The sequence below is a fragment of the Schistocerca nitens genome, chromosome 8, assembly GCF_023898315.1.
Source record: "Schistocerca nitens isolate TAMUIC-IGC-003100 chromosome 8, iqSchNite1.1, whole genome shotgun sequence".
In the NCBI taxonomy this organism is placed as follows: Eukaryota; Metazoa; Arthropoda; class Insecta; order Orthoptera; family Acrididae; genus Schistocerca; species Schistocerca nitens.
In genome coordinates, this window is record NC_064621.1 from 515,972,384 (window position 1) to 515,988,606 (window position 16,223).

Here is a 16,223-nt window from a genome sequence, read left to right on the forward strand (position 1 = left end):
GGGAGATAGAGGGGGAGGGAGATAGAGGGGGAGGGAGAGAGAGGGGGAGGGAGAGAGAGGGGGAGGGAGAGAGGGGGAGGGGGAGAGAGGGGGGAGGGGGAGAGAGGGGGAGGGAGAGAGAGGGGAGGAGAGAGAGGGGGAGGGAGAGAGAGGGGGAGGGAGAGAGAGGGGGAGGGAGAGAGAGGGGGAGGGAGAGAGAGGGGGAGGGAGAGAGGGGGAGGGAGAGAGGGGGGGAGGGAGAGAGGGGGGGGAGGGAGAGAGAGGGGGAGGGAGAGAGAGAGGGGGGGAGGGAGAGACGGGAGGGGGGAGAGAGGGGAGGAGGGAGAGGGAGGGAGAGAGGGGGAGGGAGATAGAGAGGGGGAGGGAGATAGAGAGGGGGAGGAGATAGAGAGGGGGAGGGAGATAGAGAGGGGGAGGGAGAGAGGGGGAGGGAGAGAGAGGGGAGGGAGAGAAGGGGAGGGAGAGAGAGGGGGAGGGAGAGAGAGGGGGAGGGAGAGAGAGGGGGAGGGAGAGAGAGGGGGAGGGAGAGAGAGGAGGGAGAGAGAGGGGGAATGAGAGAGAGGAGGAGGGAGAGAGAGGGGGAATGAGAGAGAGGGGAGGGAGAGACGGGAGGAGGGAGAGAGGGGAGGAGGGAGAGGGGGAGGGAGAGAGGGGGAGGGAGATAGATAGGGGGAGGGAGGGGGGAGGGAGAGGGGGGGAGGGAGTGAGAAGGGGAGGGAGAGAGAGGGGGAGGGAGAGAGAGGGGGAGGGGGAGAGAGGGGGGAGGGAGAGAGAGGGGGAGGGGGAGAGAGGGGGAGGGGGAGAGAGGGGGAGGGGGAGAGAGGGGGAGGGGGAGAGAGGGGGAGGGGGAGAGAGGGGGAGGGGGAGAGAGGTGGAGGGGGAGAGAGGGGGAGGGGAGAGAGGGGAGGGAGAGAGAGGGGGAGGGAGAGAGAGGGGGAGGGAGAGATTTGATAAAGAGGAATTGCTTTGTTTCCACATTGACGTTGGCGCACAGCAGATGCTTGATGGTTTTCCTGTGACTGGCACACGGACTGCGGATGCTGTGGCTTCGGATCCTGTTTTACAGAAGGTCAAAACATTTGTACAACATGGTCGGTCAGATTCATCACCTTTTCATGTGTATGAACCCCTCCATAATTATTACATCTTTTAATATCGATTAGCTGTTGTGGTTGGTGTTCTGCTTTTAGATATGGATCACACGGTCCCTTGGGTAGTGATCCTTTCACTGATTTGTTCGGAGGTTCTCTCTTTACTAGATGCAGGTAATTGGGATGTATTGTGCACGAAATGTATTGGCCTCTCGACACTTGTTTTAGCCCATCTTGGATGGTGACATTCACCTGGTTGCCCCCTGTCCACAATACGTGCTTTGTTGATTCCTTGGCCGATGCAGTTGCTTGCATAAGATCGTATACATGTGGATTTCGCTGGCCCCTTTCTCAACGCTTATTGTCTATGGATCGTTGACACATATTCTTGTTTTCTGTATGTCATTCATTGTGTTTCCACATCCATAACTGCTACCGTCACAGCCTCATCCAAGTTTTTCATTTGAATGCTTGTTTACAATGTTACTGTCCGGTAATGGTCCCCAATTTTCATTGCAGGAGTTTGTGGCATTTTGTGATTCCCGTGGGATCTGTCACATGCTAGCCCCATCATTCCATCCACAATCTCACAGGGAGGCAAAACACATAGTGTGAACCCTCAAAAGTCAGATGAAAAAGTATGTTAACAACTCTTCATCTGATGCTGTCTTAGATCAGTTTCTCTCCTCATACTGTTTCACACCGTTTGGCTAGAAGAGCCCAGAGGAGCTACTCCACTGACACGAGTCGAGGCCACTGCTACACCTCTGGTGTCCTCCACCTGGACATCAACAAGTGCATCCGCCACACCTGTTATGGCTAGGTGTGGCTGTCTGGGTGCACGGTTTCAGATGTCATCCTAAATGGATTCCAGTTGTCATCACCAGATGCTGGGGGTGGTGTTTCTGCGACATTTTCACAGAGGAAACCTCTACTCGAGTCACCATGATTCAGCTTTGCCTTCATGTGGGTGGCCAGGTGCCCCCTGATGTCACAGCATTGCCTCAGCTGAGCCAGTCTGCATTGGACACCATGTCACCTGCTGCTGCTGCTGGTGGTGGTTCTCCATTCCCGTGCGGGTGAGGGCATCCGTCCTTGGTGGCTGAACCAACAGTTTGTCTATTGCTTCCGACACCATTGCCAGGGATTCCAGCACCTGTTCCTTAGCAACTACTGATATCAGTATCATCAGCACAGCTAACACAGTCACCAGAGTCAATGCCCGAGTTTGAAATGGAAACAGTTACGGCGCTGCTGGTGTTGCTGTATGGTTTAACACAGGAAGGAGGAAACAGAATGTGTCTGCACCCAAAGCACTTCAGACTGTATGCTCCCATTGCAGCATGCCACCTTAGCCAGAGCCCAGCAAACGAGGACAGCATGGGCTACTGTGTCAATCACGATTATTTTCCTTTTTTATGGTTGTATAGGCAACAAAAGAGTGAGTTTGGTCCAGAGTTTCATTGTACTTGTAGTTCTAGAAGTAGCAGCAGCAAAGTTTCAGTGCCTTCCTAGCACGATGTATGAAATGGAGAATGGACACCATAAAGCAGCTGGCTTACTGATACTGTACCACAGATTCGATTTCTCTCATTTACACACTGTACTGTACCACAGATTCGATTTCTCTCATTTACACACTGTGTGCAGAGTAAAATAAATGTAGAATGTGCCCTTCAGATAAATATGCACTCAGGCATACTGATTACATGCACATAATATGAAGTGATAACAATTTGATGAATAAATTCAATTTAAAAAACAGTCAATCTTACAAAGAGACATCCGACTACCGTCAATAAAAATATTTCAAATAGAAAAAAAAAAAAAAACCTATTCCAAGTTTTCGGAATATGTATGTTATTTGGAATATGTATGTTATTCCTTTTGGAAGAGAGAATGAATGGTTAAGAAAGGCTGGAAATGAGGAGAAGGTTACTCACACCCAGTGTCGAGTACTGTTCAACTGTTCTGTTTCCTTGTAATTTACGTGAATTCACTCACCTTTGGATTATCATAAAAATATAAATGAGTATCAGTTCCATCAACCAACAACACAAAATACATTGACTTCCATTTCTTGTTTTTCTCACTCTTCTTGTTGAGGTAACCCTGCATTTTAATGCCTGAAAACAAAATACATATTGTGTAATAAAACAGGTCACTGAAGTTTAAACTACAAAGAGCATTTTTTTTACTTCAGTTTCCTTACCTTTATTTTTCTTCACCCCTGATTGTTCCCTGCATTCACGAAGTGTGGCATAAATCTTCTCAGCATGCTGTACTTCTTTTGATTTTATTGTTCCATCTCCATCCATATTCTACACCAGGAAAATTGTATTGTCATAATTTGTAAAATTCACAAAAACAATTTTTTTATATATCTGTAGTACTGTGGGTTCATAACAGGACAATGGCACCACCTGGATGTGGCAACAATTTCAGTCAAACATGTTTATACTCTTATTTAGTGAACAATTCAATCTGCAATTTGTGAACAAGTGCACTTTGTAAATGACACTTTGGAAGCAAAAGTAAATATTCATTATGTCAGCAGAATTCTATTTTCATGGTGGTGCAGCAAATGTATCTGATGACAGTACACTATTTGCTACATAGATTTGTTTTTTTAGTGACAGTATTTTTCAGGAAAGTACTTGCAGAAGTTATGCATATTTTTTAAGCAGGAGTTGTTGATTTTTTTCAATAAACACAGTATTTCCCTTAGGGAAATAGCGGAAAGGTTGGGGAAGAAGGCCAGTGTTCACTCTGTCTGCTTGCCGGGGGGTCTCATCCGAGATGTGGAGGAGGCCCTGCCGCCGGCGATAGAGAGCACTGGGTGCACCCGACTGCAAATTGTTGCTCATGTCGGCACCGATGACTCCTGCCGTCTGGGTTCAGAGGTCATCCTCAGTTCGTACAGGTGGTTGGCGGTATTGGTGAAGGTGGAAAGCCTCACTTGCGGGGTGGAATCAGAGCTAACTATTTGTAGTATCATTCCCAGAACCGATCGCGGTTCTCTGGTTTGGAGCCAAGTGGAAGGCTTAAACCAGAAGCTCAGACGATTCTGCGGAGATCTGGGGTGCACATTTCCCTACCTCCGCTATCGGGTGGAGAAATGTAGGGTCCCCCTGAATAGGTCAGGCGTGCAATACATGCCGGAAGCGGCTACAAGGGTAGCGGAGTACGTGTGGAGTGCACATGGGGGTTTTTTAGGTTAGAGAATTCCCTCCCTAGGCCCGACAAGATGCCTCCTGAGACGCGGCAAGGTAGGAGTAGGCAAAATGCAACAGGGAATAACAATATTAATGTGCTAATAGTAAACTGCAGGAGCGTCTATAGAAAGGTCCCAGAACTGCTCTCATTAATAAACGGTCACAACGCCCATATAGTACTAGGGACAGAAAGTTGGCTGAAACCAGACGTAAACAGTAATGAAATCCTAAACTCAGATTGGAATGTATACTGCAGAGACAGGCTGGACAGTGAAGGGGGAGGCGTGTTTACAGCAATAAGAAGTGCAATAGTATAGAAGGAAATTGACGGAGATCCGAAATGTGAAATAATTTGGTTGAAGGTCACTGTTAAAGCAGGCTCAGACATGGTAACTGGATGTCTCTATAGGCCCCCTGGCTCAGCAGCTGTTGTGGCTGAACACCTGAAGGATAATTTGGAAAATATTTCGAGTAGATTTCCCACCATGTTATAGTTCTGGGTGGAGACTTTAATTTGCCGGATATAGACTGGAAGACTCACATTCATAACGGGTGGCAGGGACAAAGAATCCAGTGAAATTTTTTTAAGTGCTTTATCTGAAAACTACCTTGAGCAGTTAAACAGAGAACCGACTCGTGGCGATAACATATTAGACCTTCTGGTGACAAACAGACCCGAACTATTTGAAACAGTTAACGCAGAACAGGGAATCAGCGATCATAAAGCGGTTACGGCATCGATGATTTCAGCCGTAAATAGAAATATTAAAAAAAGTAGGAAGATTTTTCTGTTTAGCAAAAGTGACAAAAAGCAGATTACAGAGTACCTGACGGCTCAACACAAAAGTTTTGTCTCAAGTACAGATAGTGTTGATGGAAAAGAGCCACCGTGGTACAACAACCGACTTAGAAAACTGCTGCGGAAGCAAAGGGAACTTCACAGCAAACATAAACATAGCCAAAGCCTTGCAGACAAACAAAAATTATGCGAAGCGAAATGTAGTGTGAGGAGGGCTATGCGAGAGGCATTCAATGAATTCGAAAGTAAAGTTCTATGTACTGACTTGGCAGAAAATCCTAAGAAATTTTGGCCTTATGTCAAAGCGGTAGGTGGATCAAAACAAAATGTCCAGGCAATCTGTGACCAAAATGGTACTGAAACAGAGGATGACAGAATAAAGGCCGAAATACTAAATTCTTTTTCCAAAGCTGTTTCACAGCACAGCACAGCACAGATGACAAAATGGTAGATATCGAAATAGACGACAGAGGGATAGAGAAACAATTAAAATCGCTCAAAAGAGGAAAGGCCGCTGGACCTGATGGGATACCAGTTCGATTTTACACAGAGTACGCGAAGGAACTTGCCCCCCTTCTTGCAGCGGTGTACCGTAGGTCTCTAGAAGAGCGCAGTGTTCCAAAGGATTGGAAAAGGGCACAGGTCATCCCCATTTTCAAGAAGGGACGTCAAACAGATGTGCAGAACTATAGACCTATATCTCTAACGTCGATCAGTTGTAGAATTTTGTAACACATGTTATGTTCGAGTATAATGACTTTTCTGGAGACTAGAAATCTACTCTGTAGGAATCAGCATGGGTTTCGAAAAAGACGCTCGTGTGAAACCCAGCTCGCGCTATTCGTCCACGAGACTCAGAGGGCCATAGACACGGGTTCACAGGTAGATGCCGTGTTTCTTGACTTCCGCAAGGAGTTCGATACAGTTCCCCACAGTTGTTAAACGAACAAAGTAAGAGCATATGGACTATCAGACCAATTGTGTGATTGGATTGAAGAGTTCCTAGATAACAGAACACAGTATTATGTCATTCTCAATGGAGAGAAGTCTTTCGAAGTAAGAGTGATTTCATGTGTGCCGCAGGGGAGTGTCATAGGACCGTTGCTATTCACAATATACATAAATGACCTTGTGGATGACATCGGAAGTTCACTGAGGCTTTTTGAAGATGATGCTGTGGTGTATCGAGAGGTTGTAACAATGGAAAATTGTACTGAAATGCAGGAGGATCTGCAGCGAATTGACGCATGGTGCAGGGAATGGCAATTCAATCTCAATGCAGAAAAGTGTAATGTGCTGCGAATACATAGAAAGATAGATCCCTTATCATTTAGCTACAAAATAGCAGGTCAGCAACTGGAAGCAGTTAATTCCATAAATTATCTGGGAGTACGCATTAGGAGTGATTTAAAATGGAATGATCATATAAAGTTGATCGTCGGTAAAGCAGATGCCAGACTGAGATTCATTGGAAGAATCCTAAGGAAATGCAATCTGAAAACAAAGGAAGTAGGTTACAGTACGCTTGTTCGCCAACTGCTTGAATACTGCTCAGCAGTGTGGGATCCGTACCAGATAGGGTTGATAGAAGAGAGAGAGAAGATCCAAAGGAGAGCAGCGCGCTTCGTTACAGGATCATTTAGTAATCGCGAAAGCGTTACAGAGCTGATAGATAAACTCTCTGCAGGAGAGACGCTCAGTAGCTCGGTACAGGCTTTTGTTAAAGTTTCGAGAACATACCTTCACTGAAGAGTGAAGCAGTATACTGCTCCCTCCTACGTATATCTCGCGAAGAGACCATGAGGATAAAATCAGAGAGATTAGAGCCCACACAGAAGCATACCGACAATCCTTCTTTCCATGAACAATACGAGACTGGAATAGAAGGGAGAACCGATAGAGGTACTCAGGGTACCCTCTGCCACACACCGTCAGGTGGCTTGCGGAGTATGGACGTAGATATACACGTAGAAGTACAAGAAATTATATGTGGTCCACTGTTGAGAACTGTGATGTGTCAAATGGCTCTATGGTTACTTGGCACAGTAACGCAATAGTAAAGGGAGGTGGACCAACAGTCCCCCATAAGAATCAGAGGTATTTCAGCAGTCCCCCATAAGAATCAGTGGTATTTGGTAAAAAGTTAAGTCAAGCATTATGATTCGTCACCATCAAAAATCATAAAAAAACATCAAGAATGTATAGAAAATGCATAAAGGCATCCTAAGTTTGGAATTACATTTAAAGGAACATCGGCAAAAACAAACGTATCCATTACAGAGGCTTAAGACTTGTGAGGTGATGTAATCAAAAGTGTGTCATTCAAATGAAACACTAGACGCACAGGCTATCATAGCAATGAGTGTATTTGTTGCTCACGGATTGAATTTTTTGTACGAGGCAGTTTGTGCCTTTCGGCAAAATGTTGTGTAACTAGTTATGGTTAATAACAAGGTGTGTTTGGTTTGAAAGGGGGGGGGAGTCAGCCCAAAATCGATAACCACTGCAGCAATAAACTGTATAGTCATGCAACTGAGACAGGGGGAAGAAAAAAAAAATCAAATCTTCCTCAATATTACATAGCTGCAGACCTTCCATTCTGAAGCAGCATACCTCGAATCAGCTTAGAGCATTGCCTGGAAAAACAACGAAACAGCCAGCTAAGAACCTTTATTTGAAGATGTTTGTGTAAACCACGGTGTTATTACAGTGCTAATGTAAAATTTGCCATTTTCATCCTGTTATACACAAGGCATTAAAATTTATCCTGTGTCTTTTTTGTCAGCTAAAAATGGAAATGAGCATTTGGTGTCATTGGCTGGGAGGCCCCTTGCGGGGCAGGTCCGGCCGCCTTGGTGCAGGTCTTATTACATTCGATGCCACATTGGGCGACCTGTGCGCCAGATGGGGATGAAATGATGATGAACTTCCCTGCATAGAGAGAGAAAGAGAGAGAGAGAGAGAGAGAGAGAGAGAGAGAGAGAGAGAAGGTCCCTTCCAGAGGAGCATCAGTAGTGTCTACTGTCCGCTAGGTAGTCTAGTCTTGGTCGTATCCACATAGAATACCATGCAGCAATGTTGATAAACTATATATGTGTTTCCACAGGTGGCCCTTGTTGTGAAACAGGAAATGTCTGTGACTAATCAGGAATAGGAGGTAGTGGGAAGATATGGAGCAAAACGTTGGGACCAGGAGTGGCACAGGGATGGGCAAAGACATTTCATGGGTTGGATGGGTGACAGAATACCACTTTGGGAAGAGTGTAGGAAGGATACTCCTCGCTTCAGAACTGATGTGCAATAGTCGAGGTCCTGGCAGAGAACGTGTTTCAGTTGTTCCACTCCTGTGTATGCTAAGTGGTGATGAGTCCACTACTGTCAGGTTTTGTGACTTCTCAGAAGGTGTACAGAATAGTTGGGTGTGTGGGGAGACAAGCATGAGAAATTATGTCTCTTGATAAGGCACTATGGTTTGTTTTGATCTGTGAAACCCTCAGTAATGCCTTAGGCATATTGGGAGCCGGACTACTTGTTTTGTAGGTCACATCCATGCCTGCGAACGGGTACAAGAAGGCCTTTTGTACATATTGCATGCAGCAGCTTTCACAGCTATTGTTTGTTATTACTAAGTTTTATATGAAGAGGTTTTCTTATGGGGCCATCAATGAATTATAAAGTAACAAAATGAAGTGGCAAATCAAATACTGAAATGGAGATAGCTTACTGGGTCATTGAAGGTTAGTTGAAATGATGGAAGAGAAAGAGTTTGTGGAGGAGAGAGGACAGTTCAGTTTCATATCATGAAAAAGCCGATGATGAATCAGAACTAGGCAAGGTGTTTAAGATTCTGGTTGGGTACAAAGGATTTTTCTATATAGCTCACAAAAGCCCTTTTTTTTGTTTTTGTTTTTAATTTTTGATAAGGCACTCAAAGTAGCATTATGGTTAAAGCTATAAAAACATTAAAAAAAATGGTTCAAATGGCTCTGAGCACTATGGGACTTAACTTCTGAGGTCATCAGTCCCCTAGAACTTAGAACTACTTAAACCTAACTAACCTAAGGACATCACACACATCTATGCCCGAGGCAGGATTCGAACCTGCGATCATAGCGGTCGCGCGGTTCCCGACTGTAGCACCTAGAACCACTCGGCCAGCGTTAAAGTTATAATTACAACGACTGTCATATACTTAATTTCTGTTCTCACTTTGTTTCCACGTGTCTTTGTCCTCCACTGGACTGTTATATTTCTGTTCCGTCTTACCTAATTCCTGTCTTCAGCTCCTTACCTCTTTCTATTACTCCAAGCCCTCCATTTTCCCCTGTACTTTTTTGACATTGTTTCTGGCAGTGATAATCTAGCACGTTGTTGCCATTTTCTATATGTCTGTCTGCTGTTCAGTCCTACTTCTTTATGGCGAGTTGCAATTTATCCTTATGTCTGTGACTAATCAGGAATAGGAGGTAGTGGGAAGATATGGAGCAAAACGTTGGGACCAGGATTATACACCAATACTGGATTATACACCAATTTGTTTCAACTTTAACATTTTATGGAGCAAAAAAAGTGCAGGAAGCCTAGTTTGTTGCTTGTCTAAACGAGCAGGAGCATAAACTAAAATTACAAGAATTTCTGTTTCATTATTCAGGTTTATAATAACGTATAGAGCACAATTTTAAGAACATGTTATTCCATTTTTATGAATAAAAGTCGTTAATGTTCATAACACAGTCTTGCTACGAGATGGCATTCTCTTTTAAATTTGTGATACTTACCCTACTCACAGCCATAACTAATGTGTGGCCTTCCACAATCTGTTCCTTTCTATATCTGTTTATGACAGCATCCAAACATTCAAATGTACGGCCACCCATCAAATATCGAACACCCTTCTTCTCAATACGAAATCTTTGAATCTGATTATTGATGTGAAAGAACAGAGAATAGTCTCCAGGTGAGTTGTCACTTGGTCTAACAAGGAAGCTTCCCGGTCCAGCTAAAAAAAACAATCTTCACATCAAAGTGACCAGCAACACACCAACTCATCTAAACATTGATTAAAACTCATATTTTGCATACCTTTAACAAGCATATCAACAGCTTCACTTTTGGTAACATTCGGATGAAACCAACTAAAAACAGTATTTGGATCAATATTTTCATCCAAGTCTTCAACCAAATCTCGGAAAATCATTCCCTGTTCACCAGTCCGATGTGCCGTTACCCACAGCCATCCATCTCCCATGTCATTATGGACAAAAAATATATCACCTTTCTGAAAACTAAATATAAAGTAAACTGATTAAACCCAAAAGTGTGACTATAAAGATACAGTTTTATACTCTATCATATCTACAACAATAAGAATCCAAAATAAACAAAACCATATTGCACTTTCAAAGCCAACAAGCAAACAATATTTTTCACATTCTTAGGGAATAAACCGTGCATAAATAAGGTACTTCCAGTATAACTGATAGACTGGAAGTGGTAACTCATAATTCAAAATTAAAAGTGGTGTTTTGTATTTGTCAACACCATATGGAACAAAAATTATTAAAAATAAGCGCTTATGTGTTTCAACCGCTGATAAATGTTTTACTTTTTATCTATTTCATGTAAATGAAATACATCCATCATTCATTCATTTATAAGTGTTTACAGGTCCCTTCAAAAGAAAACACTGGAGAAATGTGGGACAGAAAGGAATTTATTAGTAGCAGAATTAGCTAATATAAATTGTCTCTGTATGCTCATTAACTACCAATCTTATAAGAAATTAACCAGAAATATTATTTTTATTATATTTCTACACCAAATGCCAGCTTACGAACTTAGATTAAAATCGCTATTTTGAAAACAAAGTAGTTTTCAACCATTTCTACACTTAGCTGTCGATTACCTACTCCATCATCAATAGTAATTTACACACTGCATGATGCAAGGATTACTTAAGTGCTTAATGGGATTGGCAATTCCAAACACACAGTTTCTAAGCGCGACATTGGGTTATGCTTTTTATTTATAGATATACATTTTTAGAATAAACAACTTCTTACACACACCAACAGAAACCTTAGACAAAAGCCCAAACTCTCTTTTTTTCATATTTTGTCTTGTAATTGCATATACCACAGCAAACCTGAAATAGATTTTAGTCGTCATTTTTAAATACCATTTAAGAGAATGGGTATTGTTGTGCAAGGCATAATAATGCTAATGTCCTTGAAGAAAATCATGCGTGTATTACTGATAACATTTTCACTCAGCACATTTGCATAATAAATCCTTCATTGATGTTATTGCTTAACAAGTACTTAACAATTCATCCAATGTAAACACAGGAGACACTTATGATTGGGGAGAAATCAACTTATGGTGTTCCACAACACTCAATCTTAGGTCCATTAGTGTTTCTGAAATATGTAAATGACCTATCTAGTTTAAATGATCTTCTGTCTAGTTTACAACAGGCAAAAATAATTCATTTTCTAGATGACACTAGTATTTTAATTAGTCCAAATAGATGTACAGCAACAGATGAAAAGATAAGTAATGCTCTTAAAAATGGTCCCAGTTTCAAATACACACATTACAGATTTGCGTATCTAGAGGTAATATACCAATGATAAATGAAAAATGTGGCGAGGAAACTTCCATTTGAATGAGAACTTACGGTGGCAAAACATCATCTTGGAACTCTTAAAACCATGTAGTTCAGCTAATTTGCTCTCCAAATTATTGCAAATCTTGTGGAGAGACAAATCAGTAAATTAGCGTATTTTGGGTTCTTTCATTCGATAAAGTCATATGGATAATTTTCTGGGGTAATTATCTTGAAGTAAGTTTTCACTGCTCAAAAACATTGTAAGAACAACATTTGGTGCTCATTCATGAGCATCTTGTAGACATTCGTTTCAGATGTTAGGTAGTTTGACTATCGCTTCACACTACAGCTCACAAGGAACAACGATGTACACAATTACAGAGCAAGAAGAAAAAAATGGCATTAATTATTCCATAGCATGGTTGTGTTTAGCACAAAATGGGGTGCATGATGCATCCAATAACATTTTTGATCACTTATCCAATGTCTGATGAATAGTAAAGTTAAATTTGATCATATGGGATCATATTCTTGGGTAACTCGTCAAACTGAGTAGCAGTTTTTAGACTACGAAAGCGAGTAACAAGACTCAATTGTGGTGTAAATTCAAGAACATCATGCAGAAATCTGTTCAAGGAACTAGGTAGTCTAACCACTGCTTCTCAGTACATTTCTTCCTTAATGAAATTTGATTCAAATAATATGCTCTATTTCCAATCAGTAGCTCAATAGTTAGTATCAATACTGTGAATAAGAACCATCTTAAAGAGGTTAAATTGCCAACAACCATTAAAAACTTGGTTTCAGATAAAGTACAGTTTAAACAGAGTTTGAAAGAATTTCTGATAGGCAACCCCAACTCTATAGATGAATATCTTAAGAGGGACTGTTAGAACAGCTTAGGTAAAAAATGTCTGTTAGATTTCAGTTTTACCAGTTCTTTGTCACAACAGTCAAAATTAGGAATCAATTTGTGTACGATAAATTTAACCTGATGTGTAGAAATGATTAATTCACATTTATATTAAGAGACTCATTCCATATCATCAGATTAATCATACAAATGACCCATCGAACATAAAACTAACTACCTAGTTTTTCTTGAGAAGGTTATCGTGCAAGGCAAAATATCATTCCCATCAGCAGGTCAGCAACACAAACTGAAAAATAAAAAGCTAACTTCCATTTGATTTTTTAATCACATTGTCAGTTAGTTGCTTCCATTTTAAAATGTTACCCATGTAAACACTACGTATTGTGCATCAAGTCTCATTTAGTAGTTGACCCATGATATTTACGTCTGTCATAGACATCAGCTACTGACATTTATTTGAAACTGAGTAATTTTTAAGATAGGTAGCTGTGCAATATCCACAAATGATGAAATTTTGTGGCCTGCTGACTATAGTGTATACATGGAGGGTAGTACCTGTATTTGGTCTTCACACATATGCAAGGCAGTTAGCAAAACGTACAATAAATACCCGCAAACCTTTGGAAAATGGAATTTTTTAAAAAATGATGAAATGCTTTTAACTTCCTCAAATTCAAGTACTCTATGAGAAAATAATTGCAGAGAGTAAGATTAAGAATTAATGTTCTGTTTATGATGAGATCATCAGAGATGAAGCAAAATATCGGATGGGATGGAAACAGGCTGTGTCCTTTTAGGTGGAATCACCTTGTCATTTGCCTTAAGCTATTTACAAAAATAATTACAGATGAGAAACAGAACAACAGTGTAATTTGTGAGGTAGACAGATGATAACAATTCTTTCATTTGGAAATATGTTAATGTCATTTCAGCTATCAGAGAAAACTTCAAACAGTGTAGTTAAAATATTTAAATAACCATTTGCAAACTTAATCCCACTTGTTGTAAAAGATGATCGAAGTCTGTGTAAAATAGATTAAAAGGAACATTACCACAGTCCTATACCCTTTTTCCACCCAACACAATACATTTCAGGAATTTATTACTTTTTGCAATTATTATTGGTTCCACTCCACCATGGATATACATCAGTCTCAGCTGAGGAGATTGTATTTACACAGACGTAGATCCCATATGTTGTTGTTGTGGTCTTCAGTCCTGAGACTGGTTTGATGCAGCTCTCCATGCTACTCTATCCTGTGCAAGCTTCTTCATCTCCCACTACCTACTGCAACCTACATCCTTCTGAATCTGCTTAGTGTATTCATCTCTTGGTCTCCCTCTACGATTTTTACCCTCCACGCTGCCCTCCAATACTAAACTGGTGATCCCTTGATGCCTCAGAACATGTCCTACCAACCGATCCCTTCTTCTAGCCAAGTTGTGCCACAAACTTCTCTTCTCCCCAATCCTATTCAATACTTCCTCATTAGTTACGTGATCTACCCACCTTATCTTCAGCATTCTTCTGTAGCACCACATTTCGAAACCTTCTATTCTCTTCTTGTCCAAACTAGTTATCGTCCATGTTTCACTTCCATACATGGCTACACTCCATACAAATACTTTCAGAAACGACTTCCTGACATTTAAATCGATACTCGATGTTAACAAATTTCTCTTCTTCAGAAACGCATTCCTTGCCATTGCCAGTCTACATTTTATATCCTCTCTACTTCGACCATCAGTTATTTTGCTCCCCAAATAGCAAAATTCCTTTACTACTTTAAGTGTCTCATTTCCTAATCTAATTCCCTCAGCATCACCAGATTTAATTTGACTACATTCCATTATCCTCGTTTTGCTTTTGTTTATGTTCATCTTATATCCTCCTTTCAAGACACTGTCCATTCCATTCAACTGCTCTTCCAAGTCCTTCGCTGTCTCTGACAGAATTACAATGTCATCGGCGAACCTCAAAGTTTTTACTTCTTCTCCATGAATTTTAATACCTACTCCGAATTTTTCTTTTGTTTCCTTTACTGCTTGCTCAATATACAGATTGAATGACATCGGGGAGAGGCTGCAACCCTGTCTCACTCCTTTCCCAACCACTGCTTCCCTTTCATGCCCCTTGACTCTTATAACTGCCATCTGGTTTCTGTACAAATTGTAAATAGCCTTTCGCTCCCTGTATTTTACCCCTGCCACCTTCAGAATTTGAAAGAGAGTATTCAAGTTAACATTGTCAAAAGCTTTCTCTAAGTCTACAAATGCTAGAAACGTAGGTTTGCCTTTCCTTAATCTTTCTTCTAAGATAAGTCGTAAGGTTAGTATTGCCTCACGTGTTCCAACATTTCTACGGAATCCAAACTGATCTTCCCCGAGGTCCGCTTCTACCAGTTTTTCCATTCGTCTATAAAGAATTCGCGTTAGTATTTTGCAGCTGTGACTTATTAAACTGATAGTTCGGTAATTTTCACATCTGTCAACACCTGCTTTCTTTGGGATTGGAATTATTATATTCTTCTTGAAGTCTGAGGGTATTTCGCCTGTCTCATACATCTTGCTCACCAGATGGTAGAGTTTTGTCATGACTGGCTCTCCCAAGGCCATCAGTAGTTCTAATGGAATATTGTCTGCTCCCAGGGCCTTGTTTCGGCTCAGGTCTTTCAGTGCTCTGTCAAACTCTTCACGCAGTATCTTATCTCCCATTTCGTCTTCATCTACATCCTCTTCCATTTCCATAATATTGTCCTCAAGTACATTGCCCTTGTATAGACCCTCTATATACTCCTTCCACCTTTCTGCTTTCCCTTCTTTGCTTAGAACAGGTTTCCATCTGAGCTCTTGATATTCATGCAAGTGGTTCTCTTTTCTACAAATGTCTCTTTAATTTTGCTGTAGGCAGTATCTATCTTACCCCTAGTGAGATAAGCCTCTACATCCTTACATCTCTCCTCTAGCCATCCCTGCTTAACCATTTTGCACTTCCTGTCGATCTCATTTTTGAGACGTTTGTATTCCTTTTTGCCTGCTTCATTTACTGCATTTTTATATTTTCTCCTTTCATCAATTAAATTCAATATTTCTTCTGTTACCCAAGGATTTCTATTAGCCCTCATCTTTTTACCTACTTGATCCTCTGCTGCCTTCACTACTTCATCCCTCAGAGCTACCCATTCTTCTTCTACTGTATTTCTTTCCCCCATTCCTGTCAATTGTTCCCTTATGCTCTCCCTGAAACTCTCTACAACCTTTGGTTTAGTCAGTTTATCCAGGTCCCATCTCCTTAAATTCCCACCTTTTTGCAGTTTCTTCAGTTTCAATCTGCAGTTCATAACCAATAGATCCCATATAAGACATGATAATAGAAAGAAATTACTACAAAATTTGCTTTCTGGTGATAATGATCACTGATTCTGTTCTCTCGAGTCACTTACAAACATTTAAAATGAACAATGCCCTTCTTCCATCCATACAGGGAACTTAGAAAATCAGAAAAAAAACATCACAAAAAGGGTAAGACATTGAGTCACAGATAGGCACAACAAAAAGACTGCTACATATTTACACTTTCAGCCAAAATGCCTTTTTCTGAAGTAGGAAATACACACACACACTCTCTCTCTCT

At 41.3% G+C, this 16,223-nt stretch overlaps 1 protein-coding gene across 3 annotated transcripts in view; it reads right to left on the reverse strand.

Annotated features, from left to right (window-relative positions):
• Positions 1 to 16,223, reverse strand: part of LOC126198583 (ras GTPase-activating protein 1) — a 162,152-nt gene that overhangs the window by 113,177 nt on the left and 32,752 nt on the right. For all 3 annotated transcript variants that reach the window (XR_007540087.1, XM_049935021.1, XM_049935023.1), the window contains exons 4-7: positions 10,188 to 10,390; positions 9,884 to 10,104; positions 3,304 to 3,412; positions 3,096 to 3,217 (exon numbers count right to left, since the gene is read on the reverse strand). Coding sequence is in view for 2 of the 3 variants with exons in the window: in XM_049935021.1 (XP_049790978.1) it covers positions 3,096 to 3,217; positions 3,304 to 3,412; positions 9,884 to 10,104; positions 10,188 to 10,390 (655 nt within the window). In the remaining variant the exon portion in view is untranslated. The remainder of the gene's footprint in view (positions 1 to 3,095; positions 3,218 to 3,303; positions 3,413 to 9,883; positions 10,105 to 10,187; positions 10,391 to 16,223) is intronic.